A 17,319-nucleotide genomic window follows, 5' to 3' on the forward strand; every position below is an offset into this window, starting at 1 on the left:
CATTGGTGTATATATCTATCAAAATTTAACAAATTGTACACTGAAATATGTGTCATTTACTGTACAGGAATCATACCACAATAAAGATGTTAAAAAATATTACAGGTAAAGATCATGGGGAGTCTAATCATTTAAATAATCTCAGACACTGTTAAGTTTTAAACTTATTGGGTTCAAATTCAGTAAGAAAAAAATCTAACTTTCTAATTATTAGATAAAATGTTCATAAGTCTAGTTATCTTAAATCCACGAATTGATAAATTTGCTTGAAAATTAGGTAGCATGGTATTGAAAATTAACTGTGCACATAACAATTGGATGCTATATTATAATTTATAAAATATTTGTAAAAGATTGGCATTGCTTTGTACTCTTTAAAAAACTAAGTATTGCACTCATGTTTCGTATTTCATATTTCTTCTATTCAAACTTATGTAAGATGATGAGTTTGAAGAATGCCCCCAAAATTTTAATAATTATAGAATAGGCAAACTATTTTTACTTGATATACTGCTAACTCATCCCCTGTGTTCTTTTTTTCCCCCTGTTGTTGTCTCTTGTTTGTCTGAAATTCAACAGTGAGATTGTAAACTACTTCACTGCAGAAGCCATGCCCTGTGTTTCTTATTTCTACAAGGCATAGCACATTGGATATAGATACTAAACAGTTACTTTTGTTCTTACTTTGATTCCTTTGTTACCACTTTCTCCTGTTCCCCTCACCCCCACTTCTATACTCACTTCTCTTTGATCTCCATTAAGGGCTTTTATTCCTCATTTGTCTCCTAAATGCTAGTGGTCAGCATTCTGAGTGCAACTGATTTCCCTCCTAAACCTGTAATTCTTAATTTTTAAAAAATTTTGCCTCAGTATGTCTGAGGGGCACCACAATGGATAGATAATATAAGCTCTCTAATGGACAAAGTCATTGCATCTCAGCCACCCCTTTCCATGCACACACACACTGAAAATTGCTAATCTTTTATACTCTCCTTGAGTGATTTAATGGATAACCAAATCTATATCTCTAGATCCAGTCTAGACTGCTCACCCAACCCCAGACCCATATTTCAATCCATTTGTTGGATAGCTCTGTGTCTCTAAGCACCTCAAATTCAGCTATATCTAAAATAATTCATTGTTTTCCATCAGACTTATATCTCCTTTTATATTATTTCTTCTTTCCACTAATGTCACCACCATCTCTTTACTTGCCCAAGCGAAAATTTGGGGAGTGTTTTTTATTCTTTTCTCTCCCCCATTTCACATATCTAGTTGGTTCCTAAGTCCTTTTGATTGTATCTTCTAAGAATCTTTCATACTGATTTCATCTATTCCAGTCTTAATTCAGGCCTGTGTGTTTCCTTGTGTTAATCACTTCAGTAACCTCTTAATTTGTCTCTCTGCCTATAATTTCTTCCCACTCCAGTCTACCTCAGGGTCATGTGAATAAACTTGTCAGCATACAAACCTGATCATGTTATTCCCCTTCATTTCCTTTATTAGCTCCCCATTGCCTGATCCTATAAAATACAAACTCCTTATTTGATATGTAAAGTCCTTTGTGGTTTGGCTCCGGTATACCTTTTTAGCCATCTCTTACTGCCAATATTTGTTCACCATGCTCCAACCAAATTCATTAAGATCTGTCATGTCCCTCAACAGTTATACTTCTGTCTCCACTAATTATGTATTTCCAGATTTTGTGCTCCTGTTAAGCCTCTTACTGTTTGTTTTGATCTCTGTCTTTCCTATCTCTCCTCAAAGTTTGGTAAGCCTTGGTTGAACAACTTATATTTAAGAGTGGACACTAAAAAAAACTGACTGGAAACCCCAAATCCATCCAATTCATTCATTTTATCACCTCCAGTATCTTTGTTAACTCGGGCTAGTCACATTGCCTGGATGAAGATCTTCCCATCTCCACTTGGATGTATAGTCTATCAATATTCTGTGAACTGAGTCTTCCTGCTTTCAATCTGGTTCCCCACCCTCACCTGTGCTGAGTGTCCCCCAATCCATACATACTCAATAATTCGCTCTTCATATAAAAAACAAAACTAAACTTCTAATCTTCTTCCCAGTTGAGGGTAAAGCAGTCTTCTGGCTGTGTGGAGAAGCAAAGGGTATTTGGGCAGATAATTTACTTCTGAATTAAACTTTCATCCTATATAGTTTTTAGCCCTATCTTAACAACTTAGACGTTTATTTACAGAGGTGTACCTAATTCATGAGCCATTTGGAGGTTCTGCAGGGTAAACTTGAAACTCACTTTTTTTACTTGAGTTAGGAATCTGCTGCCTTTTTACCATTAGCTCAGTCTGTTATTACTTGCACCTCTGTTTACCATTTCCCAAAGATTTGCTGTTATTACCCTTTCTGATTTCTTTGTCCTTGCAGGTATATATCTTTAAAAAATATTAGTTAATATTATTTTAGTGGGTTTCCAAGAGGAAGCAAAAGTCAATGTGTGTGTTCACTCTGCCATATTTACCTAAACTCCTCTCTCAAAACTGTTAATAATTCCAAATTATTTCTGGCTCTCTTAATCTCTCCGTCAATCAGAGAGAGTTATATAATTTTTATTTTGTGCTCCCATGACACCCTGAGAATGCTTTTATTATGGAACTGATCCCACTGAATCATAGCTTGTTTTTAATTTGTCTCCTGTACCACACATTTTTGTACAACCAATCTTCAGAACTTTTTCACCTGGCAAAACTAAAACCCTTTAACTCTCCATTTACTCCTCCCCTCAGCCACCATTCTACTTTCTGTTTCTATGAGTTTGACAACTCTGGATGCCTCATTTAGGTGGAATCATACAGTATTTGTCCTTTCGTGACTGGTTTATTTGACTTAGCATGATGTCCTCAATGTTCTTCCGTGTTTTAGTGTGTGTCAAAATTTCCTTCTCTCTTTTAGGCCAAATAGTATTACCTTATATGTATATACATTTTGTTTACCTGCTCATTCATTGTTGGACCTTTGGGTTGCTTCCACCTTTTGGCTATTGTGAATAATGCCGTTGTGAATATGGGTGAAAAAAATATCTGTTTGAGACCCTGCTTTCAATTCTTTTGGATATGTATACCTAGAAGTGTCATCATTCTTTATGATATTAACATTTTTAAAGAAACAGCCCCCCCTTTATAAAAAATAGAATGTTTTTCATTTGGAGCTTTTGTGGTGTTTCCTCATGCTGAGATTCAAGTTACACATCCCTGGCCAGAATGCTGCATAAGTGACATGTCTTTCTCTGTTTCACACCCAGAGGCACATAAGGTCTATCTTACCTCTCGTGGATAATGTTAATTGTAATCATTCTGTCAGAGTATTTGTTTCTATACTATCTGGTTACTACTTTTTCCCTTGCATCTTATAAGCAATCTGTGGACAAGATACTTTAAGACCATGCAAACATCCCACTCCTTAGCAACATTTCCACCTCTGAATGTAGCATTGATGTTTCTTGCCTAAATAAATTTTTACTATAAATGCTACAAAACGGTGATTTTTTTTCAAATCTAGCAAGTGTTGCTTTTAAAGTTAATTATGAATTATGTTAAATAGATCAATGTGAATGTCAAATAATATGTTAAATGTAAGATTTACTACAACTGTTAATACATCATACATAATAGTCATTGAAGCATAATGATTAAACTGCTTCCAAATTTCTGGAATTTAATAGTCATGGTATTTCTATAATGTCACATAACTTTAAAAGTTGAATATATAGTGTGCTTTAGGATGTGAATTAGGTTCTGATACTATTTCTTACTCTCAGTCTACAGATTGTTTATCAGGTACTCTATTACCTGAATCCTGCTAGTGAACTCTGTGCTTAGTTGATGACTAACCAAATACTTTCTGCTATTGAAGAAGAACAAACTTTACAGTATAGAGTAGCTTTGAGAACTTTTAACTGAATGGAAAGATATAAACTCTTTTCCCTTTTTGAAGCATAAATCTCATTCTGTGTGTGTGTAACTAAAACTGGTTTGTCTGGGGCAGTTAGCATCTCTGTAAAGTATGTCCAAAGCTATTGCAATTTGAAGCAGTATAATAAATTAGATGTTCAGAGAAATTCTGGTAACACAAAAATCTGTATAAAATGCTTAAAACTTATTTTTGGAAACTTTGCTGAGTTGGCAGCAAAGTAGGAAAAATACAATGCTGTACATAATGAGAAAGCCCAATTCCACATGGATAAATGAGCCCTAGAACCCCTCTGGCCCCTGAAGGCACCTTCTGATTCCTTGTGACCCAGAACCTGGGCTTTAAGGAGGCATTCCTGCTTGTGTGGGGCAGGAGACAAAGTCTGAGCCTGAGCATGGTAGGTGATAAGTTTGGACACTGCAGCATAAAGCTGAGATCCCCAATGGGTAAAACATTCTGTGGATGACAGGAAGATAACCCACTCTTCAGAATGACACTGCCTGTTTCATCCCTTGCTTTGAATGGAGTGGACAGAAAGCAGCTCACTTGAAAAATTCTCATCACAATCCTGGAGTTGGAATTCACACTGCTAAAACAAAATCTCAATATGAAAGTTTAGTTTAATGGTGCCTTAGGTTTTAGGTTCCCTAAGGACCTAGCAGAAACAAATAGAAATCTTCTCTGAAGAAAAGTGCTTTTAATACTGGTTTTGAAGAATCCCCATAGTTCAAGTTCAAAGGAATGAACTTAAAATCAGAAATCACTACAGGGGGTAGGGGTAAAGCTAGTGGTAGAGTGCATGCTTAGCATGCACGAGGTCCTGAGTTCAATCCCCAGTACTGCCATTAAAAAAATAATAATAATAAAATAAAATCAGAAATCACTAAATATATGAATAAACCATCTATTATAAATAAGTGTCAGCAGAAGCCGCAGTGACTGATTTCTAAGATTATTGTATAGAATTTTTTAAAATGTTTTAAATGTTTAAAGAAATTTAAAAAGATACAATTATAGAACAAGAGACTATTAAAATTGATCAGGAAGATTTGAAAAAATTTATAAAATGAAAAATATAATTTAAAATTAGATGATAAGTCAAAAAGGTATTTAGACACAGCTAAAAAAAAAAAAAAAAGACATAGTGAACTGGAAGACAGAGCTTAAGAAATTACCCATAGCATAGCACAGTACATATAAAGAATATGAAAGACAGATTAAGAGATATGGAACTTAGATATCCAATATATGTCCATCTGAAGTTCCACAGGAGGAGAACGGAGAAGTTGAGAATATTCAAAGAGAAAATTGCTAAGAATTTTGTTGCATTGGTGGATCTCTAGATTTAGGAAGCCCAACAAATTCCAAGTCAGGTTAACAAAATAGAGAGCCATACCTAAACACAATGTAGTGAAACTGAAAAAAATACACAGACAAAGAGATGATGTGCAGTTAGAGTATAAAAGGCAGATTGCCTATAAAGAATGACAGACTGAAAGCTGACTTCTGGATAGCAACATTGAAAGCTAGGAGACATAATACTTTCATAGTGCTGAAAGAAAATAATTGTCCACCCAGAACTATATATTCAGAAAAATTACTTTTCGAGAGAAAGAGTGAAAGAGACATTTTAAGGCAAACAAACTAAGAAAATTCACTCCTAATAGACACTCATCCAAAGAGTCTCTAAAATACATACTTTACGAAGTAGGAAAGTAATCTAAGAAAGAAGGAATGGTAATTATTGCACCCTGAGTTTCCCAGGAAGCCGACTCTGAGAGATTAACATACACATTTATTAAAGATTATCCTTGGGGTCAGTACCTATGAAAGGCAGAGCAGGGAAGAAGTATTAGGCAGAGAGGGAAGTTAAGCTGCAGTGAAGACCCAACAAAGGTTTCACTGATCCCACAGGGAGCTCTGGAGATGAGTTGTTTTGAGTTGGGGCACGAGGTTCAGGCCTTTTTACCCTCATTGGATGCAGGCTCCCCCTGGAAGAAGCCTTAACTTCAGATGAGACAACGTTCTTTAGGCAAAGCAATCCCCCAAGAGGGTTGACAGCAAGGGCTGCCTTCTGGCTGCACTACCAGCAGCTGTGGGAAAGGCCTACATTCCTTAAAGGGAATCTGGACAATACATCACAATATCTACCACAATGAGCAAAGAAAACTTGTAGGTGAACATAACCAAACATTGACTTTATAAATCAAAACAGTGCTGTCTAATTTGTGTGGTTAAAATCAGAATAGAACTGAAAATTCCAGACAACTGTAGCATAATGTGCCTGGAAGGAAGTGATTAGAATTAATGCATTCTAAAATCTGTTATATGATAGAATACTGTACAGCAGTGAAAATGAATACCATACAGCTTCAGCTTCATGCACTAACATAAATATCAAGACACTTTGAATAAGAAAAGTATGATTCCATTTATACAAAGTATTAAAAACATTAACATCAAACAATATATTGTTAAGGATACATACAAATGTGATAAAATTTAATAGGCATTTGAATGAGTAGCACAAACTTCAAAGCAAGAGATGAGGAAAAGCACACAGAAGGCCTCCACAGTACAGGGTAGCACTCTATTTCTTAAGTTAGATGTAGATACAGAAATTTGTTTTATTGTAATTCCTTAAACTGCATGTACATGTATTATGTATATGGTAAATTATTAAAAACAAATAAACTCTATTAAGGTATTAAGAAAGAAGAAATCAGCTGGTCCTGGTGACTAGATGCATGCTAAAGTTATCTCCTAAGTTAGTATTCAGCTATGCTAATCTGGATCTAGTTAAGTTCACTGAGATATAATCAGAAATGAACTATCATTTATGGTATGATTGAGTCATTTCTGTTTAATTTTCTATTTTGTCCCCTTTTAGGGGATAGGATGAATCTCCTTACTCTTTTATAGGCATTTCAAATGCAGTGAATGGTGAAATTTGAAGTTTGAAAATGATCCTAAATTCTGCAGCAAGATTTTAACTAAATGAATTCAATATGTAGTACCACAGTTACCATGGTAAACACTCCATACAATGTCTACATCAGTATAGAGGCTATATATATTTCCTCAAAAATCCACTTAAATCCATAAAAATTGGAGAAAGCAGCTTTGAATTCAACATGAAGATGGTGAGCTCTGTCTCTCTGGAGATATTAAGCAGAGCTTAGATGACCTGTTTAAGACCAGATAGTGTGAGAATAAGTTTGTATTGAAAGAGTTAGAACAGATGGCCTCTAAGACCTTCTTAGACTTTAATAAGATTACATGATTCTATGTTTGAGTCAGTGTTTTTTTTACCTCCCATTTTTCTCTAGGAGGCATTTCCCTGATGACTCTCCATCTAAGGTAGTCTCTGTTTAGATAGGTATAAATCAACCAAAGTCCTTAAGAAAAAATCTTTTTCTCTAGCTGCAGGAATTTCGGAGTACAGAAACTTGAGTTGTGTAACCTTAGGCAAATTACTTAGTATCGCTAGACCTTGGTTTTTACAGCTACAAAATGAAAATATTGGAATTGATACAGATTTTAAATGGACATCTAAAATTTCCCCATCAATTCTAAAATTCGCAGTTATTTATGACTTCTACAAACTTATAGTACTATGGACTCCCCAAATATTTTTCATACAGTCACCACTGCTTCAAATTAAATAACTTGAAATACAGCCTTTGTCACTGCTAATGTTTTGGGAGGTAAATATGAGATAATGTTTTTTTAAAAACCAGTCTCCATTTAGCTGTCTTCTAAAGTTTCCTGAATTTGATTGTATCTTAACCTTCAGATTAGTTGTGAATGTCTCTGTAATTCAAAATGTCTCATAATTCTATAATTCCACAATTCTGTAATTTTTTGAATATCAGTTTAATTCTTAAATCTAAAGCAGTATTATTTATTTTTTTAATATAAACTGTTAAAGGAATATTTTGTAATATTTTAGGCTAAAATTACTGCTAATATTTGAGTTTAAAGCTAATTCAATTACATATAAATTAAATATGGGTCAAAAGCACAATTTTAGTTTTATTCTATTGATTATGCTGGGAAATTTTTAAATTATTTTAAATTATTGCATATAGGATAGCACATGAGTCATTTCATAGTCAATTTAGAAAGCTTTAGATGTTACTGAAGGTCAGTTATAAATTATAAGGCCAGTTATAAGGGGAAAATAAATCAAGGCCGAGTTACATAATTGTTTCACATCTTAAGTAGGAAACTAAATTGCAAATAACTTTATTATGTGCTCTAAATACCGTAAACCTTAGGCATCTGCATTTATGTCCTTGTCACTATTCTTATGTTTCATTCACTGTGAAACAGAGGGATAAGTTGCAGTGTATTGGTTTGCTAGGGCTGCCGAAATAAACACCACAGACTGGGTGCTTAAACAGTAGAAATTGTTTTCTCACAGTTTTGGACACTAGGATTTTAAGATCAAGATGTGGGCAAGTTTGGTTTCTTCTGAGGCCTCTCTCCTTGGCTTGCAGATGGCCGCCTTCTCACTGTGTCCCCTCATGGTCTTTCTTCTGTGCCCACATATCCCTGGTGTATCTCTGTATCCAAGTTTCCTCTTCTTATAAAGAATCAATCATTGGATTTGGGGCCATCCCAAGGGCCTCACTTTAACTTAATCACTTTTTTAAAGGCCCTATCTCCAAATACAGTCACATTCTGAGGTACTGGAGGTTAGGGATTCAACATACAAATTTGGGGAAACACAATTCAGTACATAATAGTCAGTAAAACTGTGTATAGTTTACTTCCCTGCCACAGCAATTTTCGTGAATGAAAAAGTCTTCATGAATTAATTTCAGAATGAAAACTTTTGATTCTGTACAAGTAACTCACATGATAGGTACAGTTATTTGCACTATGACTTGTATATTAGCTTACACATGGGTGCTGTATGATTTTAAACCAGGAAAATTGAGGTTCTCTGCAAAAAGACATCCTGATTTGTATACAACTTCTATGTCTTCAGCTTTTCTTTTGCCTTTCAGTTTTGTTCATAATTTTTATGTTGTAGGATGAATTTTAATGTAGCCTTTGTATCTTTCCTTTACTTCCCCCCGTTTTTAAACACAAAACATCTCACCCCTAAGATTAGTGGGGTTTTTTTTCACTTTAACTCTTAATGTATCTGAAATTTTGTATTGATGTAGGAACTGAGATAAAGTTTAACTGGATTTTTTCCCTAATTTTTCTAACATCATTTTTTGAAAGAACAACAATTTATTCATTTGTTGAATCCCATTGAAGTGCTTATGTTAAGTTCTTAGATTTACTAATTTCCATTGACCTGTTGTTTTTTACATCACTATCCTAACATTTTAGTTATTTTATTTTATAAATAATAGATTATAATATCTATGAGAGCATCTATGAGGCAAATTCCTTAACCACAAATTATTCTACTTAGTTACAAGTGTACTTTTTAAAGTGATACGCATTCAAAATAAAGGTAGTCCAACCTTGACTGTTGTTTGCTCTTTAGGTAAGTTAACTTGGATGCATACACAAACAAAACCAGATAAAAGACATAGAGCTGTTAACCTTTCTCCAGTCTCTCTAAGGAGAAATCTAAACTTGGGTGAACAGAGTCCTCTATTTCAAGAACCCATTGTAGTATCTCTACCTGACTCCTGATACTGTCTCCCTGATAGTCCTATGGGATTATGCAAAGATGATTGTACAGTCAGCCACCACGTTGGTTGTTTAAAAGGACAATTTTGGAATAATTGCTTCCCACAAGAATAAGTGAAAATGCTTTGCAGCTTAGTGTTTGTGTCCAGCACATTCTTTTGGAGGGATATTTGCTTTATGCAGTGGCACTTTAGTTGCAACCAATTAAGATGTCTTATTTTTATATACCATAGAGAAAATGAATAATTTCCCTGGTTGTTACAAGCTGTCAGGAATGATTCCAGACATAACTTGAGTTTCCCTAAGCTTTACCAGGCTATTGATACAAATGAGGCCCACATTTTACATCCTTTGGCCTCTACTTGTGGGTCCTCTAAAATGCTCCAACAAGGGTTTCTGAGGTCTTTTCAGTTACTTACTGCTGGGCCTCATACCACACATGCCAGAATCTTTGGAGGATGGGGCTTAGGCACCTCTGTATTTTCAGAAATTTTTCTCTAGAAATTTCTCAAATACATGCCCAAGAATATGTCCCTTCCATCTGCTTTCACTCTCGGTCTCTCTCTGGCTGAGCAATACTACAAATGCACTGGAACTCTCAAAGTACCAAAACTGTGCTAGTGATCCCTGGCAGCTTCCCCCTTCATTGGGATATAACATCTTATTCAAAGCAGGGCAGCTAATACCTCAATCTTTTACAGGGATATTGGTGAAATATTTCTCACTTTTACTTATAGACCTCTCTCTTCCCAACACCCACGTATTAAGTACACAGGACTGGGTCAGAGATTAATTAGAATGACCACCACCATACTCTACTCAGAATCACTCTTCCCCTCCTCTGCAAATTAAGGCATTGATTTTGGATCAAGCTTTTTGAATTTCTTTCATATTCCTTCAGAGTTTTTCTCCTAGGATGCCTCAGTTTTTTATGTAAATGAGCTTTGAGTGGGTTCATGCACTTGTTTATAACACAGGACGCTAGATTGCAAGGGTTAAGCTGGAACTCCCGTTGTAATGAGAACCCCGTGGCTTGTTTCTCTCATTTCTTTACTATTTCCTTTCTTTTTCTTTACCTACCAATAGGTTGTTACTCTGTTTATGCCCACTTTAAGATGTGTTTTTACACATTTAATTTAAATAAATTTTGGTCTAATTTTTAACTTACTCGTATCTTCTTAGTAGTCATATACATTAAAACCTCAAATTTGAACCTGTTTATTAATTAGTGCAAAAATTCATTTTGTAAAATAATATTTTTATTTGGGACAGAAGAAGCAGACAGTCCTCTGAAGGATTTCAGTGTATAGTGACTAATGGCAAAATTTCATTCTTTGCATTATTGGAGAAACTCAGCAGGAGCAGAAAACTGAATCAGATATCTCCAAGGTTTGTTGGATAGTTTCAACCACATACCTCTCTCTGAAGATGTACAGCCATGTTCAGAACTTCTGCACTTTGTGCCCTACCTTTATTTTATTGTAAGCCAGCTATGACTAACTTTGCTCTCTTATTTTTTGAGGGAATAGATCTTAGATAGATGTACTGTCCCATGAGGAACAGTGTCTGAGCATCAAGAACCCAGAGGGATGGAGACATGGTTAATAAACGGTCCCTGGTGCTAATAACAATAGCAAAAATGATTGTCTCTTAAAGGCAAAGAGCATCAGGTATTCTAGCAAAGCTTCGTAGGCTATATAACTGCTAATTTAGATGGATGAGAATGGCCTGGCAGACACCCCATCATGGCAGCGGCTAAAGTAGAAAATTCTATTGAGTGAAGTGTGTTCTCTGCTGTCCCAGGAAATAATAGTCACGGAAATGTTTGCCTTTGCCCTGTGAATTGGGAAAGTACTGAAGTCACTGGAAATTTTCAATTCTCAAAAATTGAAATAGGCTAATTATAGTTATATAATTATATAATGGAATTTAAAAGCAAACTTTCTTAAAATTGTGCTGATGAATTGTTTTGTGTGTAAACAATTATTATCCTATTTCTTTCAGTATGGTTATAATTAATTTAATGTTGACTATAATCCATTAAGTAGAATACATTTCTAAAATATTTAAATATTTACAGGAAGGAAAATAAAATGATTTGAGAAAGTTAAAAAATTACCTGCTAAGATGGTTAAAAAGGCTCTTCTGCAAACAAACAAAAAAAGCCCAGAATGGCAAAGTAAAACTATTTTACGTTCTTCAGATTTGGAACCCTTCTAAACTAGATGATTAGAATGTTAATGCATTAAATGGAGTTGTATCTTATTCAAGGGTTAGATTCAGAAATTAATATGTTCAGATTTACCACTGAAAATCTTAGGAAGACAGTATACTGAAATCTCAATACACTGGAGTCTTACAGGATTGTATTATATGGGTGGCTTGTCTTTCAAAGCTTTGTTGTCTTTTAGAATATGTACTTTCTCTTTGAACCCTGGAATCAAACTGTTTGTAGTGGGGTGCTCAGATGATGAGCTTATGATCAACTGAGAAACTAGCAAATTCACTACCCATGTAATGGTCACTCCAAAGCATATATACTCATTGAAAATCAGGCAGGTTTGTCTATACTATTTATAGAGTAAATAGTCTTTTTTCTTTCTTTTTGCTGAACTTATAGTTGAATTTGTGATAACTAACTTCATTAAGATACAACTCTGCAGTATATGATTATGTATTTATGTTAAAGTTTCACCTGAATTTTTATCTAATGTTTTTGTTATTCATGTAGGAAAGAATAATGCTGTACTGTGTCGTTCCTTTATTCTCTACAGATAATGGATTCTGAATTAATGCATAGCATAGTAGGAAGCTATCTTAGACCTCCTGAAAGAGTGTTTGTTCCGTCATTTACCCAGAGTGATGAATCATCTCACTACTCCATGAACTTAGAAGTTACTGCTACTAAAATGCTTCACAGTCCAAATAGCCAAGGTAATGCTAACATAAAATCTTATTTAAAACTAGGGAAATTGTACGAAGTATGTTATGTAAAACTTTACATTTTTATGTAGAAAATAGTATGATTGTGTATTTAATCTTAATAAAACTGCTAATTTTGGTTCTGTTGCTTAAAGTGTATGTAAACTTAAATGAGTTATTTAACATTTTTTATTTTGGCTTCTTCAGCTATAAAATGAAGATTAACATAACCAGTCAGGCATATATTGCAGGTTTATCATAAAAGCATCACTAGGAAATAGGAAAATACTCTTTGAAGAATAAAAGGTCAGATTTAGAATCCTTCTAAATAAACAAGATGACTAAAATACTAGTGAATTAAGTAAAATTGTGTCTTATTCAACAACTAAATTCAGAAATTGCATATATCCAAAATTACCCTTGAAAATTCTTCAGGAAGCCAGTATATTGGAATAACTACAAAATACAAGTATTATAACTTTTAAAATATAAACTTAGGAGGATCTTATTGAATTAAAACATTTATGACTCGAGGCATACCTAAGCCATACATTTACATTACTTTCTTAGATGCTGATTATTGCATTGTTTTTTTAAAATACTCCATAATAGCAGTTGCCATTAATAAATAGACTAGTTTGTGGTGCAAAACAACTCTAAGAAATAATAATCCAAATCACGTAATAATCTCTAGCAAATATCTTTCTAATTGGATATAAGCTATATGAAAGTTAACCTGTAGCATTTATTTATATTCCATTCATCTCTAGTTTTATAATTTGAAGTTATAACTGAAAAGAGAGTATAAGATAATATCTAAAAATATTGTAACTCTGTACTTACCTGAACCATGGAGATACTAATATAGCTGAATACGAATCACAGTAATACATGTGTAACACTTAAAATCTTTCAAGCCTGACATCAATGAAATCATTGGGTTGTAATTTTTTCTTAATGGAAGAAACTGTGTTCTACCTCATATGTCCTAATTCATATTTTGGACAAAGAAACAAATGTTTGTGGTTTGACTGAAACAACATATCAAGCACTGAGAAAAACTTTAAACATAAATTTCCTTGTTAACTAGTGGACACTATTTTAATTTTCTTTATCCATTCTTGGACTCATACCTCCCTTACTATACGTTATATTTTTTGTCTTTTAATTTGAAAATACTTATTTTATTAAATTAAATTGTGGTTAATAGCTTTCTCAAACCTCAAATTTAGAAAATTACTCAATACAACCATAAATATGTTGTTTTTTATAAGATATGTTAAAATTTGTCCCTCAGAGTTTTTGTCATTTTTCTTTTTTATGAGGCATGTATATATATATATATATTTTTTTTTTCCTGGCTCACAAACAAAAATATACTGCTCTTACTTTTTTGCTGCTATGATTCTATGTGTTCAAAAATCCTCACTTAAAATATCATACACATTTTTTTTCCAATAGCTATTATTTTAGCCTTAAAAACTCTTCAGGAAAAGATTCATCGTTTAGAGTTAGAGAGAACACAAGCTGAAGATAACTTGAATGTTATTTCCAGAGAAGCAGCACAATATAAAAAGGCCTTGGAGAATGAAACAAATGAGAGAAATCTGGCACACCAGGAACTGATAAAGCAGAAAAAAGGTAAGAAAACTTAATAGTTTCCAGAAACAAGTGATTATCAAAGTTTACAGCTTGAAAATAATAAGCCCAGTGTAAGAAGATTTACTCAAATATCTTTGTTTTTACGTGCATTCAAACCTTGAGGACTTGTTCTCAGACATTTTGATATTTGCTGTAAATGGATATAAATTTGAACCTGCCTCTATTATATCTGTTATCCCAGTTCATAAATTATTGAAATTAAAAGAAAAGTTAAGTTTTTAGATAAGTTGTGTTTAGGAATTAGAATATTTTCAGAATACCAACAAAATCCAGTAAATTATTAGCCCATAATATAGTTGAAATACTTTGTTTTCAGTTAACACTATTTTTTATTTGAAAATATAAAGCAACACTAGTAATTAAACAATTTAAAAACAATAAAAATAAACAAATAAGATTTATTTAACATGAAATATTAATTAGAAGAAATGGACAGGTTGGTAGAGGTTTCTGTGGAAATTATGAAAAGGATATCTGGACACAAGTTTTTAGAGATTTAGAACATAATGTTCCTTATATAATTTCACTGCAAAATTATGGCTTTTTTCTTCCGTGTAACACTACATTTACCGTCATAAATAAGATTCAAGTTTGTGTTTCAACTTACAAATAAAATGAAGAGATGGAGTGAAAAAAATTTCCGAAGGATTAGACAAAAGTGGAAGAAAAAGTTGAGGAAAGTAAAAAGTTAAAGGATTAGAATGAGATTACTTACTTCTTATGGAACTGACTGTGCTGTTGTTAGTCAAGAACAGAGGAAGATGGGAATAGTAGAATGTATATACCTGAGTTTGCTGAGAGAAGACATGTACTGATAGGGAGAGACTTCAGGTCCTCTATTTTTCCAGATGGTGTTATTTCCTAGGAACAGCCAGGATTTTTATTCTCTCACAAGTCACTGACATCCTTCCCTTTTAGAAGTATGCCCTCTGGGTCTAAATTTAGGAGGAGACAGTGTTAAGCCAGTTATATATAATTAATAAGATATTCACAAAATGTGTATTCATAATTCTGAGATAGTCAATATTTAGGACCTAAGAAGCAGAACTTTTGGCTCTGATTGGATTCATATTATGCATTTCTTGTGATAACCAACTCTCTGATCTATGTGATAATCAACTAATTGACTCATTATATCTTTTTCTTTTTCACAGATATAAGTATGCAATTAAGCTCAGCCCAGTCTCGCTGTACCCTTCTAGAGAAGCAACTAGAATATACAAAGAGAATGGTTCTCAATGTAGAGCGAGAGAAGAATATGATCCTAGAGCAACAGGTGAACATATTTTCTGTAGTAATACAATATAATTTAATATGTTTTTGAAGAATATTTAATCATGGGAAAATTGTATTATAATCTTAGATAGGAGAGAAAACTGTATATAGGAGATTTCTGGTTATAGTGATGCATGCTAGGTCATTTGGACCAAACTTTCTGTAGAGGAAAACAAGAAAAACTGGACAGAAAATTAAAAAGGAAGGAAGGGAAAGAAAAGAAAAAGAAAAGAAAGAGAAGAAGGAAAGAAAGGGAGGGAGGGAGGAAGAAGGAAAGAAAGGAAGAAAAGAATATATACCGTGGCACTGGAGAATTAACAAGGTGATGAAAAATCACCAATTCAAAATCTGTGTGCAGACTTAAATTCAAAGAGTTTAACCTACAGAGAGGTTGGTTTCAGGTTCCTTCCTTCTTGGAGACTTTCTGATTTCAGAAGAGTTAGTTATTTTATTTCTGTTTTTTGTGGTGGGGAAGTAATTAGGTTTATTTACTTTTTATTTATCTTTAGAGAAGGTACTGGGGATTGAACCCAGGATCTTGTGCATACTAAGCATGCACTCTACCAATTGTGCTATATCCTCCCCACCAGAAAAGTTTGTTGAAAGGCTAAATAATGAGTTTGATAGCTATCTTTATGGGGCTAAAGAAGTTAAAGTTAGAGACCAGAGCCTACTAAGAGTAGGAACTCTGGTAAAATCTCCTGGCTCTAAATGCTTTCTAAGTGTAAACAAGAAGGAAAACAGCCCAGATAACAGCTCTGCTCTAGATTGTGAGAGTAATCCAGAAAATCTTAGTTCCTGAAATTGGATTAAAGTGATCCTGGATGACTAATGTTTCCAGGGACCTCAAATTTTTTCTACAAACATTTTTTTGACACAGTGAAGAAATTTTCAAAGATAACCAGGCAGAAGGAGATACACTGAAAAGAAATAGCTTATGTAACAGATAACAGACTATGTAAACATTCATAAATTAGCTCCAGCTAGGTACTGGCTCTGAAAGATACAGACTTTAAAATAATTATGCTTGCTGTAATAAAGGAGATAGAAGACAGGATCAAAAATTTTCAGCAGAGCATTAGAAACCTTAAAAAGGCAGAACAGATTTAAGAAAGAAACAAATAAAAATTATAGAACTAAAATAAAAGTGAAATTCTGAACTTGATGGATCTAAGAGCAGATTAAAAGAGATAATTAGTGAATGAGAAGGCTAAACAATTCAAATCAATGAAGAGACAAAACAATAGTAAGTTATTTAGAAAAGAGAGCAAGAGACATAAGTTAGAGTGAGGTCAAACTTATGTATGATTAGAGTTCCAAAAGGAAAAGAGAAAGAAAGGGACAGAAACAATACTTGAAGAGATAATGGCTGGGAATTTCCCAAAACTGATTTTTTTTAAATCACATGAAAGATTTAAGAAGCCCCATAAAACCAAAGCAAGAAAAATAAATATACATATATTTTATATAGAATATAAATATATTTATATAAAATATATACCTAAATACCTTGTAATAAAATAAATAGTAAGATAAGAATAAAATCCTAAAAGCTGCTGGAAAAAAAATTACATTCAAAGGGACAACAAATAAAGTGACAGGTAACTTCTCAACTGAAAATTATTGAATCCGGAAGACAATGGACTGATATACTTAAGGTTTTTAAAAGAAAATAACTGCCAATCTGGAACCCAATGCTTAGGGAAAATATCCTTGAAAAATAAAGGTGAAGTAAAGATGTTTTAAACTTGAAAAAAATCTTAGATAGTTTGTTTCTGGGAGATCCATACTAAAGGAAATACTAAAGGACATTATTCAGACAGAAGGAAAATTATCTTAGATAGAAGATCAGAGATGCAG

The 17,319-nt window shown here is 33.5% G+C and overlaps 1 protein-coding gene across 6 annotated transcripts in view; it reads left to right on the forward strand.

Annotated features, from left to right (window-relative positions):
• CEP57L1 (centrosomal protein 57 like 1) overlaps positions 1-17,319 on the forward strand; it is a 59,477-nt gene that overhangs the window by 27,180 nt on the left and 14,978 nt on the right. For all 6 annotated transcript variants that reach the window (XM_072965724.1, XM_072965726.1, XM_072965722.1 and 3 more), the window contains 3 exons: positions 12,375-12,534; positions 13,984-14,163; positions 15,339-15,460. In XM_072965724.1, coding sequence (XP_072821825.1) covers positions 12,378-12,534; positions 13,984-14,163; positions 15,339-15,460 — 459 coding nt within the window. In that variant the 5' untranslated portion in view covers positions 12,375-12,377. The remainder of the gene's footprint in view (positions 1-12,374; positions 12,535-13,983; positions 14,164-15,338; positions 15,461-17,319) is intronic.

Source organism: Vicugna pacos, chromosome 8, assembly GCF_048564905.1.
Source record: "Vicugna pacos chromosome 8, VicPac4, whole genome shotgun sequence".
Classification (NCBI taxonomy): domain Eukaryota; kingdom Metazoa; phylum Chordata; class Mammalia; order Artiodactyla; family Camelidae; genus Vicugna; species Vicugna pacos.